Source organism: Chrysemys picta, chromosome 1 (assembly GCF_011386835.1).
Source record: "Chrysemys picta bellii isolate R12L10 chromosome 1, ASM1138683v2, whole genome shotgun sequence".
NCBI lineage: Eukaryota > Metazoa > Chordata > Testudines > Emydidae > Chrysemys > Chrysemys picta.
Window position 1 is genome coordinate 189,603,171 of NC_088791.1, and position 14,319 is coordinate 189,617,489.

The 14,319-nt window shown below is 38.7% G+C and overlaps 1 protein-coding gene across 2 annotated transcripts in view; it reads right to left on the reverse strand.

Moving 5' to 3' along the window:
* Positions 1-14,319, reverse strand: part of SCAF4 (SR-related CTD associated factor 4) — a 74,250-nt gene that overhangs the window by 45,291 nt on the left and 14,640 nt on the right. For both annotated transcript variants that reach the window (XM_005283907.5, XM_024102770.3), the window contains exons 2-6: positions 8,386-8,469; positions 7,750-7,794; positions 4,984-5,145; positions 4,035-4,170; positions 779-918 (exon numbers count right to left, since the gene is read on the reverse strand). In XM_005283907.5, coding sequence (XP_005283964.1) covers positions 779-918; positions 4,035-4,170; positions 4,984-5,145; positions 7,750-7,794; positions 8,386-8,469 — 567 coding nt within the window. The remainder of the gene's footprint in view (positions 1-778; positions 919-4,034; positions 4,171-4,983; positions 5,146-7,749; positions 7,795-8,385; positions 8,470-14,319) is intronic.

Here is a 14,319-nt window from a genome sequence, read left to right on the forward strand (position 1 = left end):
AGATGAAAGCATACATACACAGTCATGACAAATATGAGAGAACATTATGAACAGAGTGAATATTTCCATAAGTCCAGGTTGGAAGTTTTGTTTGCTCTAATTCAGAGGAGGATTTACAAATTGAGTAATTCAGGTCAAAAACAAATTCAATGGATTAAGGTGTCTCTACCCTTAAGGGAAATATGGAGTCATCAAGAAAAACTTGATGCTTTGGAAAATCAGGTTAAGTCTAAAAACCTATCAGTGTTAAAAAGGATGAATGTTGGGAGTGAATTCAGAGAGCTTGTTTTGAATATAAAATCTAATCCAACGATTTAGGTAGAGAAAGTTTATATGATTCACAGGCCACCTTCTAGTACTTCAGAAGCAAATGGAAGATTGAGTGATCCTGCTCACTCTGCAAATGTTTGATGAAGGGTGCTAAGTAAAATATAGAAGAGAAAGGGTTTCTGGATAATAAGTGCAATACACTGTTCATTACATTGATAATTTAACTATCTTGATAATTGAACAGTGAGGGTTATTGGAATGTGTCAGTGAATTTTCCACAAAAATATTGACAGTACTGGAGGTTTTACCCATAAAGACCATCGACTGTTCAAATAAGTTACCTTAACTCTTAAATTCCATATTTTTAAGGGTTTTATTTGGGGGAAGGGAGGGGTACAGTATTATTATAGATTTTGTATCAAGGCTGTAGAAGCAACGGCTGTAACTAAGTTAGGTGATTTGTGAGAGAATTAAAATTACAATTGTAACGGAAATACAGATAGCTTACCTGTTGTCCTTGTGTTGTCTGAAATAACTGAGCTACAGCTGCAAAGGCATCAGAACTAGGCAATTGTGATACAGTAGGTACTGAATTAGCAGTGACTTGGGTGGGTTCAGATAGAACCTTTGCTGGAGAGGGTGGTGAACCTGCAAGAGAATTACATTGAAAACCAGTCCACTACAATTTAAGGTACTAACAGTCCACGTGTGTAATATAAAATATTCTACCTTCCAATGAAGAGATAATATTCATTACTTTGTAAACTTAGCTATCCCCCTCAAAAGAATTGCTGATGTACATTAAATTCAGCCAAATCAATGCATCTGTAGTCCAGTTTATACCACTGTGAACTAGCCCTGACAACATGATCTAACATTCTTTTAGATATCCCATTTACTATCTAGCACCTGCATGCTCTGTATTCAATGACAAAAAACTACAAATATTGGATCTCATAGGAGGGAGTCCAATGCATGAAACTTTGACCCAATGTTCCATTTATAGTATTACAATATTTTTTAGAGGAGTGGAAGGTGAAAACTTACCTACTGAAATAGCACCAAACATTGCATATCAACACATTTGTAAAATAAGTTCCAATGGCAAAGTTTAAGTTTGTACTATTAAATAATTCTTTCATTCAATGATTTATTCTAGGTTCCCATCCAATGGTTTATTTAAGGAGAAACAATAAAGTTTTCATGATTCATCCATCTAAGACTGAGCCATGCAGAAACTATTACAGGATCTGTTAGGGCTATAAGCCATTTGTTCAAGTGCTTAGTTTCTCTTAAAAATCTCATTTAATCTATTTCTTATGAGCAACTCTTTCCTGGTATATATTTCTTATACTGCTTCAGAAGGAACTAGCAGTAGTACAAGCCAAACTTCATATATAGAAGATTAAGTTCTCTAATGCAAAAACATCTCATACTACTACTTCCAGGAAAGGACACAAATTTACAATGGGTTTAATAAACCTATGTGATCAGTTCAACATATTTTAATATATGCATAGGAATATAAGGAAAATCTAATAGCAAAAGTTATATTTAGGACTTTGGTTTTTTAGTGCCTGCCCTCTGCACTTAATTCTTACACAAATGTTTTAGTAGTAGAAAATAAATTAACAGATACATTTCATCCACAATTCCTACACATTGTAAATATATAAATACATTTTATTGGGAAATGCACTTTTTTTCCCATTGAAATAATATAAACTTCAACCCTTTTATACTTAATGGATACGGTTAAACACTAAGTATCAGGAAAAAAAGTGAGAACTCTAGTAGATTCCTTATTATGGTTCAATACAAAATTAAATACAGTAAAGATATTACTATACTGTTAGTAAGTGGGAAAATGATGCAAATACACCTGCTTCAAAATATCTGAGAGAAAAGGTGGGTGAGGTAATAATCTTTTATTGGAGCAACTTCTATTGGTGAGACAAGCTTCCAAGCTTACACAGAGCTCTTCTTCAGGTCTCGCATTACTGACGTCACCTGTGGGCTGTTAGCCCCATGGCGGGTAAGGGGGCTCCAGCTGTCAGTGCCCCCCAAAAGTTAAATCAGTGGCAGCACTCCGGGTGAGAACGCGCATCTCTGACAGAGGTAGCATACTGTGGACATGAACCACCACAGTATGTTGACCTAACTTAGGTCAACTCAATTTGTAGTGTAGACAGGGCCTGGGTAAGTTTCCCAGACCTGAAGAAGGGGTCTGTGTAAGCTTGAAAGCTTCTCTATCTCACCAACGGAACTTGGTCCAATAAAAGATATTACCACTTTGTCTCTCTAATATCCTGGGACCAACACAGCTACAACAACATTGCATATCACAATGCCAGACTTATTTCTACGAACCTGTGGATCTGTTGACAGTTTAAATAACTGCAGTGTTGACTTGCAGAAAGGGAAAGCAAACAGTGTTCTGAAAAATTTGTTTTCCCAGAAGGCAAATGCAAGATTAAATGTTTTGTAATGTTTCCAAGAGTGTGATTCTGCTCAGAAAAATTACATCTCAAGACTTGCTCTGTGTGTGTATTCAGTGACACTGCTTGCTTATGGGACAAAAGTAAGTTTACTACTTTTTACTCTTTGCTGGATAGGCTCTGCAGTGCTGACTGAGCTGGATTCTATTCCTGTAATGCACTAACAGAACTGTTTACTGCAGGGACAAATTACTCCCTCTATTACACTTACGAAATCCCTCTGAAATCAGTACGATTGCACAGCTAAATCTGAGGGAAAGGAGTTTGGTCTGCTAGTTACCAGTGGCAGTACAGGAAAAGAAAAAAATACAGATCATGGTCACACCTCAGAGTGAGTTTTGCAAGGCTGTCAGGAAGTTACTAGACATAGCAAGTGATGTCTCTGAGCTCTGTTTTTCTGTATGTTTAGGAAAAGTGACAATAGGTGATGTCTTCCTAAGCATTACTGAAAAACATTTCACAGAAATCTTGTGAGCTGACACCATGCCTCACTTATACCAATTTAAACCATGTACAATACTGCACACCATTCAACACCAACCCTGTATTGGGGGTGTCAGAAGTACAAACTGATTATTCAGGATGAGGATGGAGATGTGTGCTGCAGATGGTGGAAGGAGATAGTTCAGAGAAGGCAAAAGATTGAGAAGGGGAACCGGAGAGTGGAGAATAGGTGGGGTGTTGAGTGACAATTATTTTCTTGCATTTTATGGCTTGCACCAATGCGTTATGCAGTCTAAATAACCTTGCCTCAAGATTTTTGTGTTGCAACAAATACTAGTCACTAAAAATATGCTGTGTAGGTAATAATATTTTTATATACTTTAAGGCATGAAGTTTCTCCACTGTAAGATGTTCCATACTTTACTGAACCAGATGCTTTAAAAGGAACATAGAATTACACACTGGGAAATAATAAAAAGTCTCACAGATACAAGAAGAAAATTAAGACGGAAGTCATTTTTAGTGGGAACATTACTATCAACACCCAATAGGTCTATACATACTTAGTTGTATGGAAATATCCAAAGCCATATTAGCTCAAATTTCAATAATTTCCAATAACACATGTATAAATATACAGCAGCAACATTTATTCAGAATGTGTTCGGATTCTTCTATATAATTTTTGTCATAAAAGTGAATTTTGAAGTGTGCTAGTGAACTTGGTTTACAAACATGAGGTACTTTTACCTTAGTGCACCAAATAGTAACAAGTCATTGGTTCCATAACTTTTAATTTACAAGTTGTACTGACATTCATACCTTCATTATTTGTAGCGTTTTCTGCCATCGGGGCTGCGCTACTAGTTCCTGCTGCCATATCCAGGAGAGGCTGAATGATCTCTATTTTAAACACTCCATTTTTCTGCCAAAGGTTCAGGACACGAACTATCTTACTCTGTTCAAATAAAAGAAAGTATTAATATAGAACAAAATATTCCTAATGCACAGGCTCTAAATTTAGTTCTTGCACATAAAGAAATGGGTGACTGGATCAGTGGTCTTGTAGCATGTTCAAGTTTTAGACACAGCTTGATTACTTGTTGCACAGGTTAGCAGGATCCACACTACTGGACCCCCCCCCTTTTTTTTTTTGGATACACTAAGAGAGCTTGTGCCACTCTCTAGCAAACTCCTCTGGCAAACCAAAGGAATAGCAGTGATAGAAAATTAAGAGTTGCATCCAGTCATACGGCCATTCAGGAGAGTTTGATGTGGCCTTTGGAAGAATCCCAGAAGGGGAAGGCAGAGAAGAGCTGAGAAAAAGACAACAAAAATGCAGAAGTGAAGTGGGAAAGTCTGACAAAAGGGAGTGAAAGGAAGTGAAAAGAAAATACTAGAACAGAGTTTTGAAGTGGGGAGGAGGGAGGGGGGTGGAGGGGAGAGGAAGACTATCTGCATTTCTTTCAGCTACCAATCCAATCAACTGCAACAAGTCCCACACGAGAAGGATCCCTGAAAAGTAAATAGTTTTGGTATGGTCTCCAATTGGACAAAGACATGAACACAAAGAACAGAGAATAAGTTAAAAAAGAATTTATCATCATCAGGATCTCCACTGAAGTATTACCTCTAATATTACCACTACCCACACAATGACGACTATGGCATTGCAGTCAAGGCAGAGAACCACCAAATTAGCTTTCATATAAGCAGGAACACACAATTAAGAATTCAGCAATTCAAAACATTCAAGAAGTTTTAGCTATACCTTGTCTTCAGATGGACAGAGATATAAATACTGGAATGTGGCAGTTATATTTTTAGAAAATCTTGGCCCAAAAACATCCTTGTCTGTTCCAAACTGGTGACGAGACTGACGAACAATAGAGTCAATAACATATAATCCAGGGACTTTATATTCTGGTTTGCACTGAAAAGATAGATTGTTCCCAGTTATTGCAGGGTAGCATATACAGTATTAACAGCATAACCACCCTAATGCCCCAATAGGTTTCAGAATCGCTACAAGCAACCTGCACCTTGTACTTAATATTTTCCTGCAGGTCCCAACAGAAAACTTGAATTCTACTATTTACAGTTCTCTTTTTACCAGTACTATAGGGCTGTACAAGGAGCTATGTCTAACACTACTAAATCTAATAGCAAAATGTGTTAGTAATGTGTACCCTGATAAACAAAGTAGCTAAAATATTTATCTTTGAGAAATACTGGCATGGCAATACAATTTAAACTTGAGTAAAAACACTTACATAAAGCGAATACTTAAAATATGATTAATCATGAACAATAACTATCTAGGTCTTCCCACTAATTGAAAGACAACCTACAGGAAAAAGAATGAACTGCAGCAAGCCTATTTATACACATGATGCAGCAAAAGTTTTACTATTTAAATCAATTTTATACTAATTAATTTGGGGGGGAGGACAATGTAAGGACTGAAATGAGTTAAGATGATAAATATGTAAGAGAAAGTAGTGCATGAGATATTGATCTTAATAATGCAAAAAGCTAGTTCTGTTGTATGTAATAAAAAAGGTTGGAATAACTTGGAGAAAGCAGGACCACAAACAGTAGATACTGTGAAATGAAAATTGTTTAAATGAGCAAATGTAGAAATCAAGAATGTAAAAAAGAGATGACTTCCATGTATTACATAAGCATTATGTCCTGTAATGTTTCTAAATGTAACTAAAATTAATTGGTGGCAAAGGTAGGGAGGAAGGAGTTACTTTGGGACCTAGGGCAGAATAGAGGAAAGATGTTTGTGTGCCTTTATGTAGTAAAGATTCACTGTCTCCTTTGCTGCCTTAAGAAGCAGGGTCTGGGACCTGAACACAACTCCTCTCTTACTTTCCAATATAGACCACCACCACTGGGATATCAAGCTAGCTCTCACTCACTTTTCAGTCTCCTTCCACTAATTTAGAATTAATTTGATGCTTGAAAAAAAGTATTTCTCTTTCTGATGTTGCCTTTTTTCATTTGGCATATATTGCCATTTCTTCCTGTTTGTCTAATGGAACTTAAATTAACATGCCTGTTGGTCTACTTTTGTGGACGGTGATGTATTTAACCTATTTTTTAAGTTTCCAGGCACCAGGGTGTGTAAGTTACATTTTCTGGAAACATCAATCATAACGGTAGTAGTAAAAAAAGACACAATCAACTTGAAAAATTAGAAGAATTTGCGTTTCAAGCACTATATCTATCCTTAAATCCCACTGACGATTTCTGTGGTTTTACAATCACACTTTTTTTTTTTCAATCTCCTGATGCTGTATGAAAGACTCACATGAACAGAGGGAAATGATTGACTATATACAAATTGCTGTCAAATGCACAAAGAAAAAAAACGCTGAAAAAAGTTCTCTAAAAATAGAGTTTTTTTCTGATTTTTCAGTACAGTAAGTAGCCTTAGGTAATACTTGTAGTATTACTACAGTAACTCCTAACTTAACGTTGTAGTTATGTTCCTGAAAAATGGGATTTAAGCGAAACGATGTTAAGTAAATCCACTTTCCCCATAAGAATTAATGTAAATGAGGGGGTTAGATTGCAGGGAAATTTTTTTCACCAGACAAAAGACTATTATATACACACACATACACACCACACAGTATAAGTTTTAAACAAACAATTTAATACTGGTACACAGTGATGATGATTGTGAAGCTTGGTTGAGGTGGAGGAATCAGAGGGTGGGATATTGCCCAGGGAATGCCTTACTGCTAAATGATGAACTAGCAATTGGCTGAGCCCTCAAGGGTTAACTCTCACACTCTACAAGGCAGCAGGAATGGAGGGAGGGGAGACAGCATCACAGACAGAAACAGAGACACACACCCCTGTAAGTAAGCTGACCATACTCTTAAGTACACTGCCTTGTTAATTAGATCAGCTTGCTGAGACCGCAGCTGCTTCCAGCAAGCTCCCTCCGTCCTGAGCCCTGTCGTGTGTCCCCCCTGCCCTATGGAAGATGGGGTAAGCGGGGTGCAGGAGCAGGGGAGAGGGGGACACTAATCAGCCCCCCTCTTCCGCCTCTCCCCCCCCCCCACCCCCCCGCACAACAAGCAGGAGTCTCAGGGAGCAGCTCCAAGGCAGAGGGCAGGAGCAGCACATGGCAGTGGGGGGAGGGACACAGCTGAACTGCCGGCAACTGATAGCCTGCTGGGCAGCTGCTGCACAGGGAACTTAGGAGAGCGGGGAGCTGATGGGGGGCTGCTGGTCCACCCTGGTTCCAAGCCACCACCAGCTAGCTGCAACGGGCTGCTCTTCCTGCAAGCAGTGGACAAAGCAGACCGCTGCCAAACGATGTTAGAAGGGAGCATTGCACAACTTTAAACGAGCATGTTCTCTAATTGATCAGCAACATAACAACGAAACAACATTAACCAGGACGACTTTAAGTGAGGAGTTACTGTAGTTAATAAAAAATAGTGATAGAGCTGTGGATGTTTAAATGCCCAGGATCCCATTAAGTAAATATTAAAAATACTATAAAAGCACTTACCTTTTTGATAAACTTCTCTACTATCTGTACTACATGCTTGTAGAGCTGGAAAAGAGATGTGATCTATTTAATCAGTGATGTACTATTTCAGAGGTATTTTAATTTTTTGTACATATTAACAATTAGGAAAACAAATATATTCTAGTGTGTGATGCACTTCATCTCAAACATTCCTTAAAAAGTTTTCATGGATAAAACTGACCTTGCCATTGGAAGCATCTCACATCACATATACATGAAGGCAGTACTATTGTGACAACTACTTTTTCCTGTTTTTACATTTTTTTTTAAATTTGATGCGATGGGATGTAGTTACATGTTACAACATTTTGATTTTATCATATACAAATCATAACAAGACTGTAAACCATAGCATCAGAAAATGTCATTTTCTTAAAAACAAGTTGGTGTTACCGTTTTGCAGAGATACTGGCAGCATAACCCAAGATAAAGAACGTTCACTCACTTTCCTTTGGGGGAAAAAACCCTCCAAAAGTCAAACAAAAGAAATCTTTACCAAGCTATAAAATTTTAGAAATCATGTAAAAGATATGCATTTTTTAGAAATCAAGTACAATCCAAAAATAATGCTACTGGTATGGTCTGAATTTGTGGTTTATTTCTGTTTTTCTTTACCTTAATAGCTTTAATGGCAGCTTTAGTAATGAGAATCATCTTTGCTCGGGAGATAGGAGGTTTCATCTCCATGAGTGAAAAGAGCTAAACAGAGAAAATAAACATTAAAAAAAATTCTGAAAGAAGCAAGCAAGTCAGTCAACATAACAATCAATGCAGGTTCTTGGCAACGGTCATGCAACCAAGATTGTGTTATAACAAGGCCTGAAATCAAGAGATCAGCCACTTCAACAATGCAATTACTGACTTGAAAGCCAATGTTGTACAATCAATGTCAGGTTTTTTTGTTTGTTTGTTTGTTTTTAAAGCCCCATCCATGGATTTAGCGGCTGTTGTCAGAAGATTTCATCTGTGTCTGACTTACCAGTTATGAAACTAGGTACACATTAATTCCCAAATTCTAAACTATTTCATGGAAACGATCTGAAACCAAGAGAATAAACTGTAGTTTGACTTAAAGTTATTTAACCTGATCATCACCAGTTTGAGCCTGAGCTTGCAGTTTATACTTCTATACTACTCCGGAGTCCAAAAAAGGTTTTCCCATGAGCACAAACTTTTAACCATTGAGACCATCACAAACCAATATCCCATCTCTTATTCATCCTGTTACATATAGGTATAGCAGCATATATGCTAAATACCTCCATTTAACATTCTTGCAATAGTAAGGGTGAAATACTACCATAGAAACTAACTGCATCAATTGCTTTGGAAATTTTCATACACTGAACTACTCTTCATGCTAATATTACCGCGAGGGAAAGTTATTTATAAGTTCCTCAGAAATGAGGGCCAAGATTTTCAAAAGTAATTACTGAGTTTGGATGACCAATGTGAGGCATCTCAAGAGCCTGATTTACAGGATTAACTAATTTATTCAAATATAATCTAAGCACAACATTTCTGTTTTAAGTACATTAGAAGTTGTCAGTGTTATTCTATTACCAAACCATTAAAGACAAAAAAAGGCCTGACAGTGTTAAATTTCTTTAAATACCTATTTTAAAATTAATTTTAACTGTAATGGGTTTGTAAATTCTAAGAAAATGCATTAGTACCCAAAATGTTCTGTAAATTTGGGGAAGATACACTGTATTCCCCATGCATAATAAAACAGGGATTCAAACTACTACAAGGACAAAATCAACTCAACCTTAAAATGTGGATCCACAACTGGCACCTCTATAATTTAACAGCACCTGATGTGTGAAAGGTTAAAAACTTAATGGAACCGTTTTCTCTTAGAGTCAAGGTATTTAACAAACACACACACAGTACTCTACCTCTTCAAGGTGATGAGCATTACCCTGAAAGGCAGAGTAGTAGTATCTCAATTTTGTATAGAGGGAAATTTATAAACCCAGATTAAGCCTGGGTCTACACTACAAACTTATATCAGTATAACTACATTGCTCATGGGTGTGGAAAATCCACACCCCTGAGCAACATAGTTATACCAATCTAACTCCCAGCGTAGACAGCGCTATGTTGATGGGAGAGCTTCTACCATTGATACAGCTACTGCCTCTCGGGGAGCTGAAATACCTGCACCGATGGGAGAAACTCTCCTGTTGGCGTATGCAGGTAGCATCTTCAATAAGCGCTACAGCTATGTCACTGCAGCGCTGTAAGTGTAGACAAGCCCCAAGTGATTTGAACAAGACTATAAAGCAAGTAACAGATCCAGGAGAGGAAGTTCAAGCATCTTCTCTCCTTGTTGGCACAGAAGGGGTGAAGCAGCACTCCTCCCCACCCTCACCCACCACCTAATCACAGTAGAATTCTCCCACTGCCCACACAGCAGTACTTCAGCGTCTATAACACTGACTCTTCAGACTGCTGAGGACAGTGAAGCCCTAGAGACAACCACTGTTCAGGTGGGTAGAAACAGGTGCAGAAGAGAGAAGAAAAACAACCAACAACTACTTCACACCAGCACTAAACTGTGTTGCTTTTGCTAATAACTATACTGAAGTCTATATACACATAGATCATCTATGTCACCTCAAAGAATAATTCATTAGAAAGACTATACCATCAAAGTTGCCCCAACATCTTATGAGATGGCTGGCTCTGATACAGTTTCTATTTTCTACTGAGCACTTCTGACAGCACATCCCTGATCCAAAAGCTCCTTCCCTCCTGCCTGTCGTCCTCTCCCAGGCCCCCAGGCCCCACTGCAATAAATAAATAAATAAATAAATAAATAAATAAATAAATAAATAAATCGTGGTACTGAGTCTGAGTCCAGGTCAGCTGGCTCAGGCTAAAAATAGAAGTGTAGATGTTTGGGCTTGCTGGAGCCCAGGCTCTCAGTTCCTCCCCCTCATGGGGTCTCAAAGCCTGAGCTCCAGCCCAAGTCCGAACATCAACACTGCAATTTTACAGCCCCACAGCCTGAGCCCAAGTCAGCCAATACAGACTGTGCCATGCGTTTTTTACTGGAGCATAGACATACCCTCTGAGGAAATGCCACTCTTGCTCCCCCTCCAACCTAAGAAGAGGTGCACCACCACTTTTCATCCTCCCCCTTTTAGCTCCTGCTCTCTGTCATTAAGTCTATTTCTAGATCTCCCAGTCTATTAAAATGAATGTTTGCTGCTCCTTCCCTACACTGCCCTTGCTATTTGAAGGCATGTCTACAGTATCCCAGAGTTCAGACTAAGGGGATGTCAGAGCACACCAAAGTGCTGCACTCTAACTCCCCCGTCTGTACACAAACTTATAAGGTCTTGAATTTGGACGTCCACACAGATAAATTATAGCACAGCACTCTGGTGTGCCCTGCTAGTCACATCCCCTTAGTATGAACTGTGGGGCAATGCAGACAGGCCTTAAGTTGCTGCTTACTATGGGCAGAAGTATGTAATTGACATGATTCTTGTAATTGAAAAGCCTGCAAGTCTCAAAATATCCTATACACATGGGAGAGTTCAAGGTAAAAAATACAGCTATATTTCAAAAAGAAAGAAAATAAATGAGCTATTATATAAAATGATTCTATTCCTCAGGGCTGTGTAATACAGGCATCAGGGCCTAGGAAATACCAGTTAAAAAGGCCTAATACCAGGATCCTCATCTCCAATAAGAACCCATTAGCCAAACACAACAAAGGAACGGAGAATTCTCTTTTGGACAGTTTAACCCAAAACAGAATTGTAGCCACCATATTAGCCCTTTTTTTCTAGTATAATTGTTAGTCTGAGATCCTGGTAAGATGTTTAATAGCCCATTTCAGAGGATGTCAGATTAAACAGATTTCTTCTCTCTTTTCAATTACTAAGGGAAAGAAAAAACAAAAGTAAATAGGTTTAGTTAAATAACAAAATTATGGACTAAATACTTGTAGTCACAGAAAACAACCACCAAGCTTTCAGCATAGTTACCAAAACAAAAAAACCCAACATTGGCAGTAATTAAATACAGGAAGAATAAACAAGTACATGCTTGTTTCCTTAACTAGATTCCTAGTCCAGAAAGTATTTTTCTTTCAACAGCATCTTCCTTCAGCAGCTAGTAGCCCAGTAACATAGAGGAGCCAGCCACCACATACAGCTGTTGAATCCATTCTCTCTGTGTTATCATCAACCCTTTGAGACAGATAATTTTTAACCCAGGAGTTTGGCTAACCCTTCCACACAAGGCAAATTCCAACTCCAGATTGGCTTTAACCAGTCAACATTTCAAACCAATAGATACATTCCAAGCTAGCATCCATCTCTGGCTGCCGGGAAGGATTAGTATGGCTAACAAAACATTTCATGTCACCTGCTAGTTAACTTCACACAATGAATCATAGAATCATAGATTATAGGACTGGAAGGGACCTCGAGAGGTCATCGAGTCCAGTCCCCTGCCCACATGGCAGGACCAAATACTGTCTAGACCATCCCTGATAGACATTTATCTAACCTACTCTTAAATATCTCCAGAGACGGAGATTCCACAACCTCCCTAGGCAATTTGTTCCAGTGTTTAACCACCCTGACAGTTAGGAACTTTTTCCTAATGTCCAACCTAGACCTCCCTTGCTGCAGTTTAAACCCATTGTTTCTGGTTCTATCCTTAGAGGCTAAGGTGAACAAGTTCTCTCCCTCCTCCTCATGACACCCTTTTAGATACCTGAAAACTGCTATCATGTCCCCTCTCAGTCTTCTCTTCTCCAAACTAAACAAACCCAGTTCTTTCAGCCTTCCTTCATAGGTCATGTTCTCAAGACCTTTAATCATTCTTGTTGCTCTTCTTTGGACCCTTTCCAATTTCTCCACATCTTTTTTAAAATGCGGCGCCCAGAACTGGACACAATACTCCAGCTGAGGCCTAACCAGAGCAGAGTAGAGCGGAAGAATGACTTCTCGTGTCTTGCTCACAACACACCTGTTAATGCATCCCAGAATCATGTTTGCTTTTTTTGCAACAGCATCACACTGTTGACTCATATTTAGCTTGTGGTCCACTATAACCCCTAGATCCCTTTCTGCCGTACTCCTTCCTAGACAGTCTTTTCCCATTCTGTATGTGTGAAATTGATTTTTCCTTCCTAAGTGGAGCACTTTGCATTTGTCTTTGTTAAACTTCATCCTGTTTAACTCAGACCATTTCTCCAATTTGTCCAGATCATTTTGAATTATGACCCTGTCCTCCAAAGTAGTTGCAATCCCTCCCAGTTTGGTATCCTTCCCTTTATAATGTGTTCCTTCCCTTTATCATTTTGAAGCTCAATCTCTTTTTTGCTAAATTATTACACATTCCTTCTTTGTTGGGTGAACAAAGAGAATGCCAACACTGATTCTCCTGAATGTTAACATAAAAATATTGAAAGACAAAGTAACCATTAGCATGGACATTTCTAAATTGTGATCCTCACACCTGCCCTTCCTGGTAGAACATAAGAGCAGATTCTACTCCCTTGATGCAGCTGTGGCCAGGAGGCTGACAGAAGGAAAGAAGAGTACAAGGAGCCATGTTGTATAAAGGAGCCACCTCTTTCTTCCCATAGACTAAGGAGGAGTTCTTCCAGCCGAGAAAGCAACCAATCTCCCATCATGAGTGCAAAAGAAGCCTGTGTCAAGGCACTGTCCTCAGGAACAGCAGTTATTTCAGGAGTGTAATAAAAAAAACAAGGAACTCGGGGAGTGCAGAAGGTAGCCATGGACCCAGGAGGAGGTAGGAGCCAGGCCTGAAGATCAGGAGACTGCTTCTAGAGACTGATATGATACAGCTAGGAACCAGCGAAGGATCCAAGGAGCAGGCAAGCACCCAGCAGGTAGGAAGTGGGAAACCAAATACGAAGAAGTGTATGAGGTAGGAGTTGATAACATGGGGCCATTATCTAAGGAGCAAGAGAAGCAGGAATTGAGGCCTAGTAAAATAATCCACGAGAAAGAAAGAAATGAACAAGGGCCTTGAGGAAAGCAGGGCTGGGCAGAGGACTTGGGAATACTGCCTGTGTTGCTGCAGATAGCACTTCCCAAGCAACAACAGCATTAACAGAGTGAAAGTGATGAGGATACCACAAGCAATATTCCCAAAGGGGACTCTGAAAGTGCATACATGGGGAAATTGGGGGTGGAAAGATATGGATCAAATTTAAATGCAAGTCTAAATTAATGAAGACAAGCTATTTAAAAAACTGCACCTACAATTTGTAACTAGCCCTTGGGATGGAATAAACAAAAATCTGTTTCCTTCCCTAATAATTTTCACATACCCCATTAAAATAAACACTGTGATTTGCAATTTTAGAGTTGATTGTGATTGCTAAACTGTGGAAGTTAAATAAAAATGTGGCAAAACCATGTTTTAAAGAAAAAAAATCAAATTGTGTCTTTACCAACCTTGTTAGTACCCCCTTAAATTTGTTTTGGTGTAAAATCTCACTGTTACAACAGGGATATGTTACAATAAGGTTTATGTCCTTTCCACATATGA